The sequence below is a fragment of the Pleurodeles waltl genome, chromosome 8, assembly GCF_031143425.1.
Source record: "Pleurodeles waltl isolate 20211129_DDA chromosome 8, aPleWal1.hap1.20221129, whole genome shotgun sequence".
NCBI lineage: Eukaryota > Metazoa > Chordata > Amphibia > Caudata > Salamandridae > Pleurodeles > Pleurodeles waltl.
The window spans coordinates 602,339,657-602,361,541 of record NC_090447.1 but is presented as its reverse complement, the minus strand read 5'-3'; the positions used below and the strand labels follow the sequence as shown (position 1 = coordinate 602,361,541).

The 21,885-nt window shown below is 46.3% G+C and overlaps 1 protein-coding gene across 2 annotated transcripts in view; it reads right to left on the bottom strand.

Moving 5' to 3' along the window:
• GRTP1 (growth hormone regulated TBC protein 1) overlaps positions 1-21,885 on the bottom strand; it is a 626,114-nt gene that overhangs the window by 225,218 nt on the left and 379,011 nt on the right. For both annotated transcript variants that reach the window (XM_069204672.1, XM_069204671.1), the window contains exon 5: positions 4,987-5,083. In XM_069204672.1, coding sequence (XP_069060773.1) covers positions 4,987-5,083 — 97 coding nt within the window. The remainder of the gene's footprint in view (positions 1-4,986; positions 5,084-21,885) is intronic.

The window sequence follows — 21,885 nt, the reverse complement described above, 5'->3', positions numbered from 1 at the left end:
GTTTCTGAGACCTGCTCAGCAGAAGGGAACCTGAAACAAGCAGGCCAATATTATGGTTTTACTTTAGTCTGATTAGGTTGTCAAAAGAGAATCTTGATTAGTATGCATTGCTGTTTACATTTAAACAGTTTGAATGCTGTTTGTATTTTCATTCAGGGAACATTCTAGTGCAACCAGAGCTGCACATTGTACGTGAGGACATCACAGAATGATGTGGCTTCAGCTGACTGAAACTCAGTTGGTCACAAGGTGAAACAAACTGCAGACTGGAACAGATGGGCCATCAGGTATACTGACTAGTCTTAATGGAAAGTGGTCCCAGGGTAATGATGTTGATTTAGAAACCTAAATGGGATCCCTTCTCTGTAAGGTCATGAGAGGGGACACAGGCTCAAGAATTTGTGATCTACATTAAGAAAACGAAACCCTAGATTATGATGGCACTATGGGGTGAGAGGGGGATCCTGAAATTGGCAGGATCACATGTGAAACATTAGTCTCTCAAATTAGGCAACCTCAGACCCCATTCAGGGGCCACAGGCAGGACAGAGGCTACTAGGCCCAGCTATTGTAGCAGAGGTAATTTGCCACTAGTGTCCTCGGGATCCTCTTACTATGGCATTGCAAACTGGATCAAGTAACCCTTTCTAAACTTGATTTTAAGGGTAGCAAAGGCGTGCAGTCCAAGGTGCCTCAGGAAGGTAGTGTGGGGAATAGAGACATAGAACTCAAGCAGTCACACACTAGAGATGTAATAATTGAATGTTCAGCCCAATGCTTGTTTTTTTGGAAAAAGGTAAATATTTTAATCATGACAGATGTCCGTACGTTACACACGGAGCAGCAACTTTACAGGAATGTACTACAGGGTCTTCATGATTCTCTACAGAGTGAAAATATGGACGGTAGTTACAGCTGAGGAACTTTCTAGTGTTACATTACCTGCAGGTCAGTTTGTAACAAATGACTATTCAGTTCTTGTGCAGGATTAGCAATGTTCGCTAAATTGTCCCACTAAATTCTGTTAACAAAAAGCTCACAGACAAGGGGTCTCATTAAGAGTTTGGCGGATGGAAAAACTCTGTCCGCCCAAACTTCTGACAGGGTGGGCGCTGCCTACACGGTGACCTCCCCGCCGGCGCCATTAAGAGTTTCCCCGCTAGATCGGCTGATGTAAACCTAGGTTCCCACCCGCTGGCCTAGCGTGAAACAGGCTACAGCATTGTCTCCGGCTCGTAATCGTGCCAGCAGCAATGCTGTAGCCCGCAGGGTGCACCAGCACCCTTGCAATGTTCACTGAAAGTGAACATTGCAATGGCGCTGGGCAGGGGGGGCCCTGCACTGTCCATGCCAAGTGCATGGGCACTGCAGGGGCACCCCTGTGGCTCCCTGCTCCTGTTCTCTGCCAGCCTTTTCATGGCAGTGCTACTGCCATGAAAAGGCTGGCGGAGAAAGAGGTTGTAATCCGCAGGGCAGCGCTTCCCTGGTGGATAAGTATCTCCACCAGACCACCGGGATCCAAGATCCTGGCGGAGCTGGCGATTCCCTGCCAGTCAGACCGCCAGGGTTGTTATGTGGTGGTCTAGACGGCCACTGCGTGTGTAGCAGTCATAATACCGCCACACTTGTAATGAGGCCCAAGGTGTCTCAGACATCTGGAATTACATAATGTGAGGCGCACTTCAGACTACCAAGAGTGGGTTTGCTGGTGGATGGAGTATGGAACAGGCAGTTGTGCTTATAGGGCTTGTTGAGGCAGTGCAGCATTCACGTTGCCACTGACGGCTGGCAGGGCAGCAGCTCTACAAAGACATCTCTAGAAGTTTGATTCAGTGACTCGGGTGGAAGGATCTTCCTCCTTTGTTCTGTGGTGCCGGTGTAATACCTGAAGCACAATGAAGGCAGAGTCAGCAGAGGACATCTACGTCTGTGTCTAGTTCGGTCTACAAATTGGGTAGTCTTTATTTCACAGTTGGCCCTGACAAGTCAGACATCAGTCTTCCTCAGTCAGGCTGAACTCAGCAGTCAGGCAGAGAGATTGTGGTTTTTGGTATGTCAAGTGTCTTCTTGGTGCTCTTCCATGTGTCCTATGATTCCTACGGAATGCTCCTTACACCGGACTCAGTAGCTGGGTTCCCCTCCACAGGCAGACAGATGCTTGCCGCCGAAGGCTCTCTTGTATCCACTCTCAGCAGGCAAGCAGCTCTGATAGTCTATGGCAGAACCACGGCTACTTCCAACAAGGCTTGCAAAAAGTAGAGGCTGTCCCCTTGCCTTCAGCAGATTGGTTTTCAGCGATACCAGTCTTGGAACGCAATAGCTCTTCTTCTAGGGAAGTGAAGCAGCTCGAACTGATGTGTGGTTGTTTAGAAACCCTTTTACATGGTATTTTCAGATAGGGGATGTTGATCAATGGTCAAGGTTTAGAAACCGGTTTGGGATGGTTTAATTTCATGGTTTATATTTCCTCTGTAGTGCAGACATGGTCTTTACGCAAGGTTATAGTGTGACGATGTTGGCTCCAAGCAGGAGTACCCACAATATGAGCACAGTAAATGTGACGCTCTGCACCCGACTCTCATCAGCTTTCCAGACTTAGTAAATGTTTTTTTAAATAAATAAATTACTTTATTACAGACTAATTCTATATATAACTTTTAGTAACTTAATAGGTAAATATAAGCATTCACTTTGTGAGGGTGTAATTTTTTTAAATACATCTTCATAAACTATTTTTAATTTCAAATACTTAAATTAATTACATTTTTAATTTTAATTTAATATTTGGTTAATAATGCTGTAGCATTTTAACAGCATTTTCCACATTTAAAAAAAAAATATATATATATATGTGAACAAGGCTACGGCTGAAACGCGTTGGGAGGAATTTCGTTGTAAACAGTAAAAAGCTTTAACTATACTGGAAGTGTCCTGACCCTTCGTGTCATTACAAGATTTCCTTGCATTTTTATGGCATTGCTCGAAGCCATGGTCGGACTGCCACTTTTTGAGCCTCGGTATTTCGAGTTCTTTTTGTGAAATATATATATATATATATATATATATATATACACAATTAATTAATAAAATTAGTTATTATTAACACTTAAAGTACAAATAATATTTTTTTAAAACTTTAAGCATCTTTTCCAAAACTCCCTATGCTTTACCTTTGGGAGATCCTTATCGAGTGTGGAACGTCAAATTTGGTGGAAAAGTCATTAGTATTAGCAACTTTATGGTCTTATATAACATTGTTACTGACTCCACTCCCTGTTGCATGGGGTGGAGACATGCAGGTCTACACATTTGAGTATCTTTACACTCATAAATGGTGAATAGCCAGATACAGTAGATACACAAAATGTGCAGATGTACTCACATGTAAGTTTACCTTTGAGAGCAGGCCCTAGAATATTCATGTCAGTGAGAAACACTTCAATGTAATACATTATGAATTTTTTTTTACCGAGGCCCTGGCCATCATATACCCCCAAGAATAGAACTAAAAACAATCTTAAAAAATATGCCACCATTGAAGATCATGAGAATGTGACAGCTGCCTAAGATTTCATCAAGTTCGACAATAACTCAGTCAGTCTAAACTATAAAACTATGCCTCACAAGGAGACAGATGCTTACTCAGAAATACACCAATGCTACTGTGCCCATCTACAGCAACTATATGTCAATTAAATAGCTGCTCCAATGTTATGGGCCTAAGCCAAAGGTGTGGGGTGCATGTTGCGAGCAGGTATTCAATGGGCATTGATGTGGGCTATGAATCTATTACAACTTTGTACCACCTCACAGTAGAATGTCCTAATTAAGAAAAAACTATCCCTGAGAGCCAAAGGACATAAGAAACCGACTGCAGCTCAGACCTGCTTTGCGCTTCCTCTATTACCGCATACAATGAATGCGCAGCCTTATCCGTGAATGCCATCTTGGAGAGCTCCTTAAGCAACTGACTTCGGCGACCGTAGGAGCAGCGGAAGGAGGAAGACTTTGCCACCTCACTTTCTCCTTCTACCCTGCCACAGTGCCTTTATGCTGCAATGTACCTGACCAGAGGAAAGACGATCGGCAGAGATTTCCCGGTCCTTCATTATGCACGCCCGCCGTCATAATATTATGTGGGCAGCACAAATGGCAAGAAAAGAAGCCTCCTCTTTCTATAAGGACGGCTTTGCCCTCTCCTCTGGTAATCTCCGGAGATCCTGATATGAAGCACAGGCAGCGTTCAAATAGTATATACTTGAATGAGATGTTTGCCAACTCTTCACAAACCAATGCAGACTGAATATCATATTTTTTTAAATAATAATATACAATCTAGGCTCATGTCTGTCATGTGTGACAACCACTGTTTGCTGTACTCAACATCTGAGAGGAAAGCACACATAAAGAGCTCTTCTCAAGCAAACATTGAAGGCCCCCTTAAAGTTGAGATTTCCTGTGAACCAGCAATGGAAATACACCAACTAATCTATTGGGTTGAAAAAACAATGGACTGATTTAGGCTTGTGGGGTAATGGGAAATGAACGCACTTTATAAGAGTCAGGTGAAGGATGTTCGGCTGGCCGATTCTTCTCCTGATTTACCACTCTGTCCAGAAAAAATATATATTTCAATAATGCCCACTGTAAAACAGGCCTAAGCTGTTTTGTCAATGCACAACAAATGAAATAAAGGTTGCCTTTTGCTCAAAGGTAATGCGGATCACAGGGACATTAAGGAAGATAAACTTCAATGTAATTGTTTGGTTTTTCATCCCTTCACATATCTTCACAAACACTGAACATTCGGCTAATACTATAAAGTTCCTCCTACCGAAGGTATTGCTGCTATTGCATCCACGCGTTTGCACTTTTTAGGAATTAATGTCACAATGTAATTATAAGTATTCTTCACAAAGACACAGAAAGCGTTTTAAGCAAAGCGCATCAATAATTGCTACTGAACGCAGCGACAGTTAAGCATACCAGGTAGAATTCGTCCAAGAAGAGCATCTAACAACCAAAATGATTTCTCTTCATCTCGTGTTATAAGAATCAGGTATCCCGTTATAAAATTCATGCCCTGAAAAACAATTTAAAAAAATAGAAATTGTATGTTTATATCAAAGATATTCTGGAAAACAAAGGAGCTTGCAAACAGTCACTCCACCTCACTTAGTTTAAAGAGATATTTATTACATGGACAACTGGACATTCTGTTGTAAATAAGACATCTCAACACACAAAAAGTAGTCAAATTAAGTATAACATATGACCCGTGCAGGTGTTAACAAGTAAAAACAAGGCTAATATGTCTTGCTTTAATGTGCATGTGTCTGCATCAGTTAGGGCAAATTGGCAAGCCAAACCTTTAAGTTTTACAAATGCTTGTTATGTATGCTACGTGAATGGCATACTGCAAAGGCGTCAAGGAATGTGAAATTCAAATGTTTACGGTTTACCAATCTGCACTTTACATACTCGACACCATAAATGATTTACATGATATGTACTCAATAGTTCCACGCACCTCCTAGATGTGGGGAGGAGTGGGCTGCCTTCAACCACATGGTTTCTATCTGCCTCAAAATGCCCACATTCCTTGCCAACTACTGTTTCCAAAGGAAATTGATAGAGGGGTCCCAGAATTATTTGGCTGGGGCTTGCAACGGACATTCCTTCCTCCCAGCATGTTTGATTCATGTCAAAGTACAACAATAAATGATTGCTATATCGATTTATGCCTGTCATGCTGATTGTATTAGTACCTGAAGATTCATTTCACTGTTGTTCAAAATCAGTTTTATTGCATGTGCTTATGTTATCGCTGGATCACAACTACTAGTGCAATATATACAATTAATAAGAAATGTATGCCACGTGTACAGCTGTTTTTTCACATACAATCAACACTAAGAAGTCAACTGAAGTTTCATTTTTGCTATTTGGCAGGGTATAATGTGGTCATACGTTTGTACTCAAATGATTATCTTATAATAAATATAAATGTACTTCACTACGTGCTGCAATGTGAAAAGGGTATTGTGTTCAGTGTTATGTGTGACAAAAAGGGTTTAGTGTGATAGGAATTTTAATTGTTCATAGTAGTTGTGAGATATAAATAGTCCCTCCTTGGCTGCAATAGAAGCACTGCTGAGAAAAAAGATACAGCTGGCAGCTCATAGCAGTAGGTGAGGGATGTGTACTCTCTACTGCATGTGTATACATTTTTAAAAGAGTAGCGACATGTTCTGTAGAAAGAGTATACTGGCAAGACAGGCTTAAATATCACAGGATGATTACCACGGGAAATCATTGGAATACCTTTATTGTGCGGTTTAGAATGATTTTTCTGATCTGAAATATTCTGAATATGTCAATAAGGACTAATTTACTGCATATAGGAGAAGTTAAAAAAATAGTAACCGGGGAAGTAGGGTCTTTGTGGTCTATTTTAACCTCACGTGTAGATAACTAGTTACTCTCAATGAAGATCAACTAGGGATTGTCTTTAAGTAACATATTCATTTGATCAAAGGCATGCATGGTGCCACATAAGCGTGCAACCTAGCACAGCCTTACTGACGTATTTTAATCAGAAAAACGGGTTCTCTTGTGATTTCCTCAGCCTTGTGGTGTAACATAGTTAATACTACAGCATAAATCGATTACATCCATAAATAAAACCAAATAACACACAAATTAAGCAATAATTCAAAACCTTTCAATCTTTAAAATGTCTTACTCTGGATAAGGATTAACATTTTCGAAACAGTTTTTTTAAAACAAATGAACGGAAAGGAGCAGTTTATAAGGAATGAGAAGGCAAAACACTTAGACTCACAAGCAACAGTTATTCAAGCAGTTCGTTACAGACTCACAAACAGCATGGTTTATAATTTTATTATTTCCGGTTCAGACTGATAAAATCTACGGATGTCTTCCCAAAATCTGCACGGAGTGGTATCAGTAGTACAACTTTATGACATACATGCAGTGACATCATTGTTTAAACCACTTCCACAAAGGCTGACATGATTTAATAATCACTTTCTGTTAATACGTCCTTGAAGTGGTATACAGAGAACCTCACAAAAAACAAGCATTTGCAATGCAACGGGTCTCTCATTTGCTTGAGTTAGAGCTATTAGAGTTGCAAACTTCTAACGGGACTTTTCTTGACACATAAATTGAGGGGAAAAAAACGAGCACGATTGCGCTATGTTAAACCAAGCGCAATCGTGCTGTGTGAAAAATAAAGAGATAAAGTAGTGCAGAAACCAGGCTGAAAAAAATGCAGCCTCGTAGGTTTTCATTCGTTGGCCAGTGCGCGTGAGGAGGGCTAAACAGTGGAGAAGGCATGACGTATGCATGCCTTTCACTAATGAAAAAGCTGATTTTAAAAGGCAAGCCCACAAGCCAATAAAAGTGACAGGCGTGACATGGGCGTTGTTAAAAGCCCAAAGGGAGATTACAACAGGGACAGAGCACTTGTGCGCTCGACCCTAAAAATGATGGACGGAGTGTTGAAACTTTTCAAACACTCACCCCTAGTCACAGATCTGTATTTATTCCATTGTTATTTTGCTCGCCAAAGTCACCCCAGTTTGGACCCACCCATATGCAAATCAGTCTTGACCCTGCTTTCCCTGGGAACAGTCCAACCCAAACTGCCAAGCCAGGTCCTCCCTGGACTGGAAACTAGCATCCTGGGACTGGTTTTGGGGGTATCACCATTCATCGGTTAGGCTAGCTTGATTTCAGTGGTGCAGCAAGCAAGGGACCCACGTTTGGTTATAACCTAGTCACTTAGGGCGCACATAGCCACAACACAAAATAAAGTAAAATGATGGTGTGTTGAAACATTTCAAACACCCACCCGCAGTCACAGATCTTGGTGTAATCCATCATTACCTACCGTCCCTCCCTCGCCTTCCTTTTAACCAATGAGGCCTCCCGCCTCCCCCCTAGACCCTCCCTTCCCCTTTTAAACCCCCCCCCACCCTTATCCCCTCCTGTTCTTTTGTCTAGCCCACGCTAGACGTTTTCTTTTCCCTTTTTACCTGCACGGCGGGCCTGGAGGTCTACGATGGAGGCACTCCTCGGGACGCGGAGCTCCGCGAGGAGTGCTACAGCTGGTCGTGTCTTTGACGAGCAGCAGGGCCGCTCGGGAGGCGTGTACTGGGGGCCAGCTGACGGGGTCAGCCGGCCCTCTGTGGCTGGGGCATCGGTTTCCGGGTTTCCACGCCGCGGACACGCGGGGAACTGAGGGAATGCGATCTGTGAATGCTCTGCAGGTAGGACGGGCGTTCTGCCCGCGGTTTTTATGGTTTTGGATAATGATTTTGACCTTTTTAGGGATTGGAGGATCCCTGTTGGGGGAGGTCCAGGTTCCCATATATGGGGAGTGAATTTAGGTGAGAGACAGTGTTATTTGGATGTTAAACATGCCTAAGGTGCCGGCGAAAAGACGTAGGATTGTCTCTTCTTCCTCCTCGGAGGAGGGAGGTGCGGCTGGCGTTTCTACTCCTGAGAGCTCACAGTTACCGGGTAGGGGTACTCTCCTCATGACCAGAGAGGAAGTGCAGGATATGATTGAGGTGGCTGTTACCAGGGCTCTTCAAGCAGGCATGGCCAGGACTGGTCAGTCTAAGATTGCTCATACATCGGTAGCTGCAAGGAAGTCCTCATCAGACAGTGAGGATGAGGCCCCGTCTACGTCATTTGGGGGGGAAATATGTTTCCAGAGAAGAAATGTGGGAGGTGATGACATGTTCGGGACAATTTGGGTTTCCCAGTGTTTCAGCCTTCTAACTCGGATTCTCACTTATTTCCTCAATATCAGACACCTTCTAAGTTTGCCATGCCTTTTCAGGGACCTGTGAAGGATATGGTGTTTCGTGAATGGAAGGAGGTGGATAAGGCTCAAGTTCCACGATTCCTACAGAAACTTTACTTGCTTGAGGGTGAGGAGGTATTGCCTCCTTCGGTCCGCCAGGATTCAATTTTAGCTACTCTGATTGGCAAAACGGCAGTTAATCCGGAGGATTGTGTGCCTACGGATGCCACGGACCGTAAAGTTGATTCAGGTCTTAAAAGGGCATTTGCTGCTGAGAATCTGGCGCTGAGGGCAGGGATTTATTCTGCTTATGCGTCACAGTCATTGGTACAAGACTTTGATAAGCTGGCAGTGGCTGTTCAAGAAGGGGCGGAATTTTCAGAGCTCCTGGCTGGTAGGGAGCAGCAGGCCAGATTGTTGGCTGATGTGTCTTCGGATGTGGTCCGTACTTCGGCTCTGGCCTCTGGGGCTTTGATTGGGGCTCGTAGGTCTCTCTGGTTACGTTCCTGGAAGGCTGACCCAGGAGAAAAGGCGGCCTTGTTGAGACTGCCGTTTGAAGGTCGTAGCTTGTTTGGAGAGCAATTACCATCCATGCTTTCCAAAGCATTTAAGGAACGGAAGCATGCCTTGCCTTATAAAGGGGGTTCTACTTCGGGTAAAGGGTGGAAGAAACATTCCCGATCTTCTCCTAATAGGGATACGAAATCCTTTTCATTTAGGAAACAGCATTTTCAGCCACGTTTTTCTCCTAAGAAGTCTGCTCCTGCAACCAGGGTGGGTTCAAGAAGGGGTCCTGCCAATCACTGTGGGCCTGGCATAGGGCCGGTTGGGGGAAGACTGAGTCACTTTCTTTCAGCTTGGGAGGACAGTGTCAACGATCGTTGGGTACTAGACATTGTGGCCAATGGTTATGTCATCGATTTTGTGGTGGTACCTCTAGATTCAGGGGTACGTCCCACCCCTCTGCCTTCAGGGGGGTCACGGAGAAGAGCATTATTGGACGGAGTACGGGACTTGCTGGTCAAGGGGGCCATTTCCCGTGTTCCGCTGGACGAAAGGGGTCAGGGCACTTATTCGGTCTTGTTTCTTGTGCAGAAAGTTTCAGGGGGATTTCGACCAGTGCTCAATCTGAAGGAGATGAATGCTTGGATCAGGACGGTGCATTTCCGCATGCTGTCCATTCAGACTATTTTTCCATTGGTCAGGCAAGGGGACTTTCTAGTGTCAATGGATCTGCAGGATGCTTACCTGCACGTGCCTGTGGCAAGGTCTTCTCAGAAGTTCCTGAGGTTTGCTGTGGGTCTGGAGCACTATCAGTTTTGCGTTCTACCTGTCGGTCTAAAATCTTCTCCTCGAATTTTTACGAAGGTGCTGGCCCCCCTGGTGGCTTTGCTACATTCAGAGGGGGTGTTTCTGCATCCTTATCGGGACGACATCTTGATTCATGCCCAGTCACGAGTCCTGTTGCAGAGGCAGGTGGCCCAAGTTCTGGGGGTCCTGCAAAACCACAGGTTTTTAATCAACTGGGAGAAGTCAGATTTAGTTCCGTCCCAGGATCTGGTTTTTCTGGGGGCTCGGTTTCAGACTCTTCTAGGCTTGGTGACGGTGTCAGAAAAAAGGTTGGGTGTACTCCAGGCTTTGGTAAAGAAGGTAGTGTTACTGTCTGCACCCCAAGCTCTTCTATGGTTGCGTCTGCAAGGTCATTTAGCGTCTGTGATATTTCTGGTTCCTTGGGCGCGGTTCCATCTCCTGTGCTTGATGACATGGTTCTTGAGAAGGTGGGAGCCAGGGTCCGGTTCTCTGAGGGACAGGGTTCCGGGGTCCGGATTGATTCGCAGGGAGTTGCAATGGTGGTTGAATGCAGACCATCTGCGGGTAGGGGTTTCTTTGTCACCTCTGAGACCCGTGGTGGTGACTACGGATGCCAGCCTCTCCGGTTGGGGTGCGTGGATGGGGTCGGCTCAGATTCAGGGGTTTTGGTCCCCTCGGGAGGCGAGTCGGTCGTCGAATTGGCGCGAATTGAGAGCTGTATTTCTGGCTCTGGTCCATTTCCAGGGTTCCCTGAAGGGAGCGGCGGTTCTGGTTCGGACGGACAACTTAGTGGCCAAGGCTTATGTCAACCGGCAAGGGGGGACCAGGTCGAGGGCTCTGTTCAGTCTAGCCAGGGAGATTTTTGTGTGGGCTCAGGAGTGGGTTCCTTCTCTCAGGGCTACGTACATTCGGGGGGTGGTCAATGTTCGGGCGGATCTACTCAGCAGGGTGATTCCTTCCGCTCAACTTTTCTCCCTCCGGAAGTCTCTGTTTCTGCTTTGGGGGCTTCCAGTACTGGATGTGTTCGCGTCCGCAGAGAATGCGAAGGTGGATCGATTCTGCTCCCGGTTTAGGCCTGGGAGGTGGACGGGATGTCATGTCCTTGGCCAAGGGGCCTTTTGTATGCGTTCCCACCGTTTCAACTGATCAGGTCTTTTCTGTTACGGGTGAGGGATCTGGGGTCATCCTAATTGCGCCACTTTGGCCGCAGGCGAATTAGTTCCCGTTGTCGAGGCTGATGGCAGATGGGAGGATGTGGCCTCTGCCTCTTTGTCCGTCTCCCCTGGAGTTTCCCTGCCTCCCATTGGGGTCGTTGAGGAGGTTACACTTGACGGCCTTGAAGTTGAACGACGGGGCTTGACAGGTCTGGGGGTTCCTGTGGCTTTGAGTTCTACCTTACTGGCTTCCAGGCGGAGTTCCACTTTACTTTCTTATGGTAGACAGTGGAAGGTTTTTTCTTCTTGGTGCTTGACTCGTGAGTTGGATCCTACTTGCGCTTCTATCTTTGAGGTGATGCAGTTCCTGCAGGACAGTGCTCATTTGGGGCTGTCGGTGGCATCTCTACGGGTTCAGTGGGCGGCTATTCAGGCATTCAGAGGGCCGTGGCGTAATCTTCAGGATGAAGGGCGCTTGATGCCTAGATTTTTTCAAGGTCTTATTAATTTATTTCCTCGCCCTGTACGGTCTTTTCCTTCATGGGATCTTTCTTTGGTTTTGGATGTGTTGACGGATGTCCCCTTTGAACCATTGGGGGAATGTGATTTGCGCCATCTATCCTTGAAGACGTTCTTTTTGGTAGCCATTACTTCAGCTCGTCGGTTAGGGGAATTGGGGGCATTGGCTTGTTCCTTTCCTTTTTGTAAGATTTTTCACGATAGGGTGGTTCTGGTTCCGGTTCCTTCCTTTATTCCGAATGTCAATTCTTCGTTCCATTCGCGTCAGGAGGTCATCCTGCCTTCATTTTGTCCAAATCCCTCCTCAAGGGAGGAGGTCCGTTTGCATTCGTTGGATGTCCGCAGGGTTTTGTTGGAGTATCTGCGGGTGGTGGCTCCTTTTCGTAAGGGGGATTCGCTTTTTGTTAATTTTGGTCCGGCACGCAAGGGTGAGAAACCTTCCACGGCTTCCTTGAGTCGGTGGGTGAGATCGTTAATTCTGTTGGCCTATTCCTTGAAAGGGGTGGTTCCTCCTCAAGGGATTCAGGGTCGATCTACCAGGGATATGGCGGCTACGGTGGCGGAGCTTCAGGGGACTTCCGTGGTGGAAATTTGCAGGGCCGACACTTGGGCTTTTCCTTCGACGTTTGTGCGTCATTACAGGCTGTCGGACTTGGGTAGTTTGGAGTCGGTGTTAGGTCACCGAGTCTTATCCTCTATGAGGTAATAGGGGTAGGATTTTGGGTGATCTTGGTGCAGGATATTAAATAAAGGTCTTGCAACTCGGTGTCCGTCTCCTGTGTGTTTTCTTGCTATGTCTCATTGGTAAAAAGGAAGGCGAGGGAGGGACGGGAGGTAATGCTTCCATTTTCTGGGGATAATGGCATTACTCCTAGTCCTACTCCCTCGCCTTCCTTTTCCGTTCCCTCCCGCCCTCCCGGTATGGACTGTCCGAGTTGCGGCTTGGGCTTGGTTTTTGTACAGGAGGGGATAAGGGTGGGGGGGGTTTAAAAGGGTAAGGGAGGGTCTAGGGGTGAGGCGGGAGGCCTCATTGGTTAAAAGGAAGGCGAGGGAGTAGGACTAGGAGTAATGCCATTATCGCCAGAAAATGGAAGCATTATTTTGCTCGCCATTTCACCCCGGTTTGGGCCCAGCCATACATAGAACCACTTCTCACCTCACTGACCTGTGGGGATGTCAGTAGTGCAACCAACTTTTGCCAGGCTAGCTTAACAACCTCTAGCCGTTCTAACATGTTGCAACATCAAGGGTTAACTATTTCTTGTCAGAGTGACTTGAGTGCATTTACCAGCTGCCCACCATAATGAAATACAGTGACAGGTTTTTAACTACTGCCTGTCATGCTGACACGAGGCAATGTCACTGGTTTGACCATGTGCTGCCATGCTGAAATGCAGTGACACTGGCTTAAAATTACATTGCTTACTCTCACACTGGCTTTTAACATGACAGTGATTGCACCTGCACTTTTCTAGTTGTTGTACCTGGACCTTTTTCCAGGGTCATCCCCAAACGTTTTGCCTCCTTCCTCCTACTTTTTCTGACCTGTTTTTGTTGGCTTTAGAACTCTGGGCACTTTACCACTGCTAACCAGTGCTAAGGTGCATATGCTCGCTGTCTAAATCATATTGATGATTGCTTTATCCATGATTTGACTATTTGATTTACTAGTAAGTCCCTACTTAAATGTACTATGTGTGCCCAGGGGCTGTAAATCAAATGCTACTGGAGGGCCTGCAGCACTGATTGTGCCACCCACATGAGTATCCCTGTAAACATGTCTCAGACCTGCCACTGCAGTGTCTATGTGTGCAGTTTTGTACTGCCAGTTCGACCTGGCAAGTGCATCCACTTACCAGGCCTAAACCTTCTCTTTTACTACATGTAAGTCACCCCTACGGTAAGCCCAAGGCAGCCCCATGGGCAGGGTGCAGTGTATTTAAAAGGTGGGACATGTACAGGTGTGTTTTACATGTCCTGATAGTGAAATACTGCTAAATTTGTTTTTCACCATTGCAAGGCCTATTTCTCCCATAGGTTAACATGGGGATTGCTTTGAAATATCTTTTAAGTGCAGTTTCCCATTGGGAGCAGATAGAGATATGGAGTTTGGGTTCTCTGAACACACAATCTAAAAATACATCTTTTGGTAAAGTTGTTTTTTAGGCTGTAACTTTTAAAATGCCACTTTTCAAAAGTGGTCATTTTCCTCCTTAACCATTCTGTACCTCTACCTGGCTGCTGAATACACGTCTGGGTCTGACTGCCAGCTGGGCTGTTCGTGAATTCACTGTAGACAGTAACACAAAGGGAGCTGAGGTGTGTCCTGCATTTCCTGATGGGTCTTCCTGGGCCAGAGTGGATGGAGGGAGCTGATGCTTATACCTGAATATGCCTGTGGATGTCCTTACACAATACAGTTTCCAACCCCCTGGGGTGTGTATGGGGCCAGGACAAGGAGAGGCAGGGTCTAGTGCCCTACAAAGGCTTTCCTTTGAATTTTGCCTACTTCAAAGGCAGAAATGAGTATAAGCTGACCCCACAACTTCAGAACACTTCTGGACTGAGGACCATGTGCCAGGGAGAACAGCTGGATGCTTGAGGAGGACCTGCCACTCTGCCTGTTGCTGTGCACGCCTGCTGCTGCTACTTCTACCCTGGGAGTGAAAGGGCTTTGCTTTCTACATCCTGCTTTCCAAGGTTCTCCAAGGGCTTGCACTGAGCTTGCCTCCTGTTTAGAAGTCTCAGGGACAGCAAAGACTTCACCTACCAGCCTCTGGGTTCTCATGGTGGGGGCCCTGACTCACCAGGTGGTGTCCATTCCAGTTCCTGGGCCCTTACAAGTGAAAGCTGACGTGAAAAACAAGAAGAACCAGGCACATTGACTCCGTATGACTCCAGAACTGGCACTGCTGCCCAACTCCGCACTGCTGCCTGCATCCGAAGCCGTGGTCCCCGCTGCAGTGCAAAGGCTGCGACCGACGCCACTTGCCCGAAGCTGCCGCAGCTCCTCTGTAATCCTGTGACATTGTGAGTCCTGAGTGCCGTGTCACAATGTCCATGACACCCAACTCCACCATGGTGTCTGTGGCCCGTGGTTTGACCAGGATCCTGAGAGGTCGCTCAATCGTGCCTTGGCCCGCCAGATTCATCGACCCCACCGGATCATAAGGAACCAACGTCTCACCACCAACGCTGCATCACCTCCCCTGCAACCGTAAGGAACCAACGCATCACCTTACCTGCCTCACAATAAAGAACCAATGCTTCACCTGTAGCAGTAAGGAACTGACGCCGCACCGGCCCCAGCGACGCCTCACCTCCCAAGCTCTGTGCAACGTCTTTGTTTCATCATTTTAAAAAGTACTGTACCTGGAGTTCGTGCGACTCTGTGATCGGCGCTGCACTTCCTCACAAGTGGCATCGGACTGTTGGTAACGACCCCGTCAACAACGTTGTGATAGTCCCAGTTGGAGCTATTGTGTTTCTAAGTGCTTTGTTGGGATTTAATCTTTAAAAATTCATATCTTTGCTTGTGTATGTTGAACTTTTGTCGTTTTGGTATTGTTTTACTCAGATATATATGGGCTATTTTTCTAAACTGGTGTAGAGTACGGTGGTGGTGGTGTGTGGGTGTGTGTGTGTGTGTGTGTGTGTGTGTGTGTGCCCAAATACTTAACACATTGCCTCTGAGATAAGCTTGACTGCTGGTGCCAAGCTAACAAGTGGGTTAGCAGGGGTTATTGCAGGAGTATGACCCCCCCCCCCTTACTAGAGTGAAGATCCCTACTTGGACAAGGTGTAAAAGGACTGTCAGCTAGCGATCCCATTTCTAACACTAGTGTATTCTTGTTTAATGGTTAATAAATGCTATCCTATTTCCTAGAGTAGCAAACAATATTAGGATAAAAAGGTCAACTGCTTTGATTCTGGGTGCAATCCAAAAGTTTAAAAGAAACCACACTTTTCTGATATGAATGGTGAGTGCACATTGTATATCAAATGTAATATTTGTAAATTACTGTGTACAGTGGTGACTGACTTCTCCCCAGCCCACTGGCCTTCCTGAGTCATCACCTTACTAAGGAATTGAAGAAGCTTGAAGCCCAGCAGTCTTAAAGGTCCAGGTCTTAGGTAAGCTTAACTGTGCCAGATTTGTACCAGCATTTAGTGGCACTTTGCTGACAGGTGATTGACCCAGACCTACATTTATCAGCTGTTTGAAGGTACTGCACGACAGGTCCTGCATTGGTCCTACTATCTTTTCAGAGGCCTAAGCCTACATGTTGCTCACAGGTGCCCATGGGATGTATGACCTAATGGTGAGCCTAACAAGTAACACATTCTGACCCATACTTGCATGGGTTCTACAGGCGTGGGCCTGGCATAATAGATTCCATCCTGGCCCTAAAAGCCTTCTAGATAGAGCCCAGAATCCTTTTTGTCTCCCTGAGAGTCTCACAAATAACTGTGTAGTGAATGGAAAGACTCAATACTAAAAGGAGGTGACCACAGATTGTTCACAGGGAGCAAAGTGGTGGTGACAAATACATTTGAATATCCAACCAAAAGGAATGGGCAAGAGATTGCGTTCTACTTTGCATTCTAAAAGTGTGCTTCAAAAAAGGTTTTAATTACTTAAGAATAGTACTTAAGAATCTTGAAGGTGTGGTGAAGCTCAGTTTTTAGAGTGCAGTCAAAGTCTACCCCCCCCCACCTAAAATACCAATACCTATCAGTACAATTAAGTTCATAGTGAGATAATGGGAAATCCTTTGAGGCTCCAAATGAGAAAAACTGTAGACAGGAAGGCACTCCATATTACATATACAAATGCAACAGAATATGTAGGCTTTCTGCTTGAAACTAGAGGCACCTATCAAAATGGAAATGAACATCTGTCTTGCAAATTATTAACTTGCAATGACGTTATGGCCCCTTAAAAACTTTGACATGTTGTAACAACACTTCCTCCTGATAGGAATAAAGTTATGATGGCTGGCTAGGTGCTTTAATATGTGCAAGAGGTGAACTTGTCCAATACCAAGACCTGAAAGCTACCCAGAGGCAAACCAAAGTATCCTTGCCTAACCATTAGATATGACCACAGTTGAAATCCAACCTCTAAACCAAGTTCATAAAAAGGAACAATTTAGGGCCTCATTACGAGTTTGGCAGTTGGACCGCCAGACCGACATGTTGGGAGTCTTACAGACCGCCCAATTCCAAGTTACACAGGCAGGGCTGCCAACCGCCAAACACAGCTGACACACATTGCCACGCTGAAGACACCTGCAAAGGAAACTATAAAACACACCCCTGCACACATCACAATCCTTTGCATTTTCACAGCAAGACACAGAAGGACAGAGCAAACTTTCTAATCTACACACCATAAATTAGGCACTCCTTTTTTTCAATATACCATACAACACCCTGCACATACTTCACTCCATTCACACCCTACTGAACTACCTCTGTTTAGTAAGTCACTTTCAAACTGTTTAATTGTATTTTTTTCTCATCATGTCATGTTAAAAAAAATCCCTGTTTTTCAGAAGATGAGTTGAAAGTCATGGTGGATGAAATCATAAGAGTAAAGCCACAATTGTTTGGAGCACAAGTCCAGCACACTTCTCTCAGCAGGAAAATGGAATGTGGGACAGGACAGTCGACAGAGTGAACGCTACAGGCACCACCCTTTGCACAAGGGAGAACATTAAGAAGTGGTGCAATGACCTCAGGGGCATGGTCCATTCCCAGGTTTCCAGGCACCACCTGCAGGCCAAGAAGACTGAAGGTGCCCCTCCCAGAACCCTATTACAGATCATTCCCTGGGAGAAGGTCTTGGGCATCCTGAGGGCTCTACAGGAATAGATGGGGGAGTGGAGTCTAGTAAGTTACCCCACCAACAATGTCACAAAAAATGTTATGTCACGCATTCCATAGCTCCGCTTTTGCCAAATCTAATGTCACTGCACTCACCAGCCCAGTGTTAATCTGTCCAAAGTCCCCTGTTTGTGAACTACCAATTGAAGTGTACTCACCCTGGGGGAGAACAGTTGTCAAGTGAGTGTAGTGCAGGGAGTGACATTACTACAACTCTCAGGAGGCACTGCTACTGTTAATCAAACCACCAGCCAAGTGTTTCCTTCTCCAAATACCCTTGTTTGTGAACTCACAAATGAAGTGTACTCATCTGGGAAGATACCATGGGCTAACTGTTGGGAAGGAGAGGGAGTGACATGACTACAACTCCAAGGAGGAACTGTTACAGTTACTCAAATCACCAGCCCAGTGTTTCCTTCTCCAAATACCCTTGTTTGTCAAATCACAAATGAAGTGACTCACCTGGGAGGATACCATGGGGTAACTGTTGGGAAGTAGAGGGAGTGACATGACGGTAAAGCCCAATAGCTCCTGTTTCTCCAAAACCAAAACACCAGCCCAGTGTACACTTGCCCATATACCCCTGTTTGTCATCGCTCTAATGCCCTTCAGTCACTTGGGAGAATAACATTTTTCAAATGTTGGGAAGTTGAGGGACTGACTTCTCTGCAAAGCCCAATAGGCACTTTGACTCCAAGTCCAAACCCGAGCCCAGTGTATCCTTCTCCAAATACCCCTTTGTTAACTCCCAAATGAAGTGCACTCACCTGGTGGGAGGGAGTAACATTTGTATAGTGTGCGTAGTATAGGAACTAACATGACTGCACCCCGCAGGAGGCACTGTTTTAATAACTCCAACCACCAGCACAGTGTCCTTGTCTCCACATACTCCTGTTTGTCAACTCACAAATGAAGTGTACTCACCTGGGGGGGCAACATATGGATGGTGTGTGTAGTAAGTGAACTCACATGAATGCAACTCCCAGGAGGCTCTGATACTGTTACCCCCAACACCAGAACAGTGTCCTCCTCTCAAAATGCCCTTGTTTGGCAACTCAGAAATTAAGTTTACTCATCTGGAGGGATGACATATGGATAGTGTGTGTAGTAGAGAGAGTGACCTTAATGCAAAGTACAATAGGCCCTGTTCCAGTAACCCCAAACACCAGCACAGTGTTTCGTTGTCCAAAGACCCGTTTGTCAACTCATAAATTAAGGTTACTCACCTGGGTGGATGACATTGGTCAAGTGTGTGAAGTAGAAAGAATAACCTAACTGCAACTCACAGAAGGGACTGTATTTCTGACCCCAAACACCAGAACAGTGCACATTAGATAAAAGAGCCCAGTTGCGCAAATCACAGTCTTTACTCAGATGTGAGGATGACATTTGTAAAATGTGTGTAGTAGAGGGAGTGACCCAACTGCTAAGGCCAGGGGGCTCTGTATCTCTCACTCTAGACACAAGCCCAGGGTCCATATGCCCAAATAGCCATGTCTGTGACATTTCAATTGAAGTTCACTCACCTTGGAGGATACCATATGAAAAAAATGGTGGGGAGTAGAGGGAGCGACCAGAATGCAAAGCCCAATTGGCCCCGTTTCTCTTACTCCAACAACAAAACCAGTTTCACTTACCAATATCCATATAGTAGAGGCATCACAAATTAACTCTATATACCTGAAAGAAAGGCATTTGTCAAGTGTGCGCAGGTAGAGACAGTGGCATGACTTGAACTCCTAGGAGGCACTGTTTCCCCAACTCAACACCACACTAGTAGCCACATGATCAAATACCCCTGCATGCTAAGGTAGAATTGAGGTTTCCTCATCTAGGAGTGACCAGGATACAGATCATGCCCAGCTCTGAGATGTGTCTTGCTACCTAGCTACATCTTGACCTGCTAACTCAAGATTAAACTCTTGAGGACAGGAAGGACAACTTACCCAGAAGGCAAAACAATGATCCCAAATACCTTAAGATGCATCATCAGATTGGTATTGGCAGCAAACACATTCACCATTCACTGACCACATGATGACGCCTGTCACATATGCTACAAACTCTTGGGTTTGCCTGCATCACACTCGACTAGGCCTCAACATGGGCAACAAACGTAGCTTGCCTAGCTACTGTTTAGCTTCACCAGTGGCAAAATGACATTCTCAGGACATCCCCCCAAGGGGCAATGTCTTGCACATCTCAGCAGCTGTGTCAGGCAGGGCGATCTGGCAAGCTCCACAAATCTCATGTCAATACAACCAATACCATGTGAACATGTCACAATAGGATTACCTGCAAGACAACAATGTACAAGGTCTTTGCGAAATGTCACTGAAAACTTCTGGAGGTAGATGTCACAATACAACCAGTAACATTGTATCTTTCAAATCAACATGACGAGCTGCCACTGGCCATACAGAGGCACTGAAGAGACTGCCTTTACCCCTGTTGATGAAGACCTCAATGATGAAGATACTCCTGGACATCTGGACGTGGAGGATGGTTCTGGACCATCTGGGCAACGTGTTCAGATACTAACGGTGAGTCTCACTATGGCCACTACATCACCTCCCAGACTAGCTGCCTCCACATCACGGGCAACCATGCGCCCCCTTAACTGTGCCCCTAGCAAGTGTCAACCATTGTGTGCCCCCAGTCCAGGATCCTGAGTCGCAGCACAACACCTCAGACAATGATGGTTCAGGAACTAGTCTGAGAGGGCACGCTGTGGCAAGGCGACAGGCACAATAGGGTAGGGATGCTGTGGGCCAGCGGGGTGAGGCCAGTGGGTATGATCATGGCCGGGACACCATCAGCCATGTCTTGGGGATCTATCAGGAGTCCATAGGTGTGATGGTCTAGGTACTTTCTGAACTCTGGGAAATGAAGCATCTGCAGAGGGACTTCAATCAGGAAATGTGTGAACAGTGGGAGGCTCACAATAACATGGTCTCCCTAACAGGGGGGCCGAGGGACATTAACACCACTCTGAGCAGGGATTGACAACAGCATTCTACACCTTCCTTTGGCACATCTGCACCAGGCCCTTCATGGGTGCCAGCAACTGGAAGGGAACCCCTGTCAGGGGAAGAACCCACCCCAGACACCCCTCCCTTTGTAGCAGCAGAGCCACCCCTCTCCCTCACGCAAGCAGGGACGTCCACCAAAAAATCCAGGGGGTGTGGATGGCAAGACACCCACGACTGGCAGCAAGTGACCTCTTCCAAAATGACCTACTTTGTGTGCCGCATATTCACTCTGTTGACTGTTCTTGAACCACCTTCCATTTCCAATGGGAGGAGTATACTGGACTTTGGACTTCAAATGGGTTGGCATCTACTCCAATGATTTCATCCACCTTGGCTAAATCTTTCACTTTTCTGTTCCATCATGCCCCAATTTTTGTTTGTGCCTCAAATTTTTAATAAATCCACCTATCACAAAGTCAATGTCTGCTTGCCTTTATTCCGCCTTTTGCCATGTAGAGCTGTAAGACCATGTGAAACAAATGAAGAAGACACAAGACACTAATGCAAGGAGGGATATGTTACAGGTACAATTTTCTGCTAAGGATTACTACCAACACACAGAAACAATCAATCAATCAATCAATCAATCAAAAAAAATTGTATAGCGCGCTACTCACCCGGAGGGTCTCAAGGCGCTGAGGGGGAGGGGGGACCGCTACTGCTCAAACAGCCAGGTCTTGAGTTGCTTCCTGAAGGAGAGGTGGTCGTGGGTCAGACGGAGGTGGATGGGGAGGGAGTTCCAAGTCTTGGCTGCCAGGTAGGAAAAGGATCTTCCTCCCATGGTGGCTTTTCTAATGCGTGGCACGGTGGCAAGGGCGTGGCTGGTCGATCGTAGCTGGCGGGTGGGAGTGTAGAAGGTCAGGCGGTTGTTGAGGTACCTGGGGCCCAGGTCGTGGAGGGCCTTGTGTGCGTGGGTGAGGAGGCGGAACGTGATTCTCTTGCTGACGGGGAGCCAGTGCAAGTCTCTCAGGTGTCCGGAGATGTGGCTGTGTCGGGGGATGTCAAGGATGAGGCGTGCGGAGGCGTTCTGGATGCGTTGGAGTCTTTTCTGTAGTTTGACCGTGGTTCCGGTGTAGAGGGTGTTACCGTAGTCCAGTCGGCTGGTGACGAGTGCCTGGGTGACCGTCTTCCTGGTTTCGGT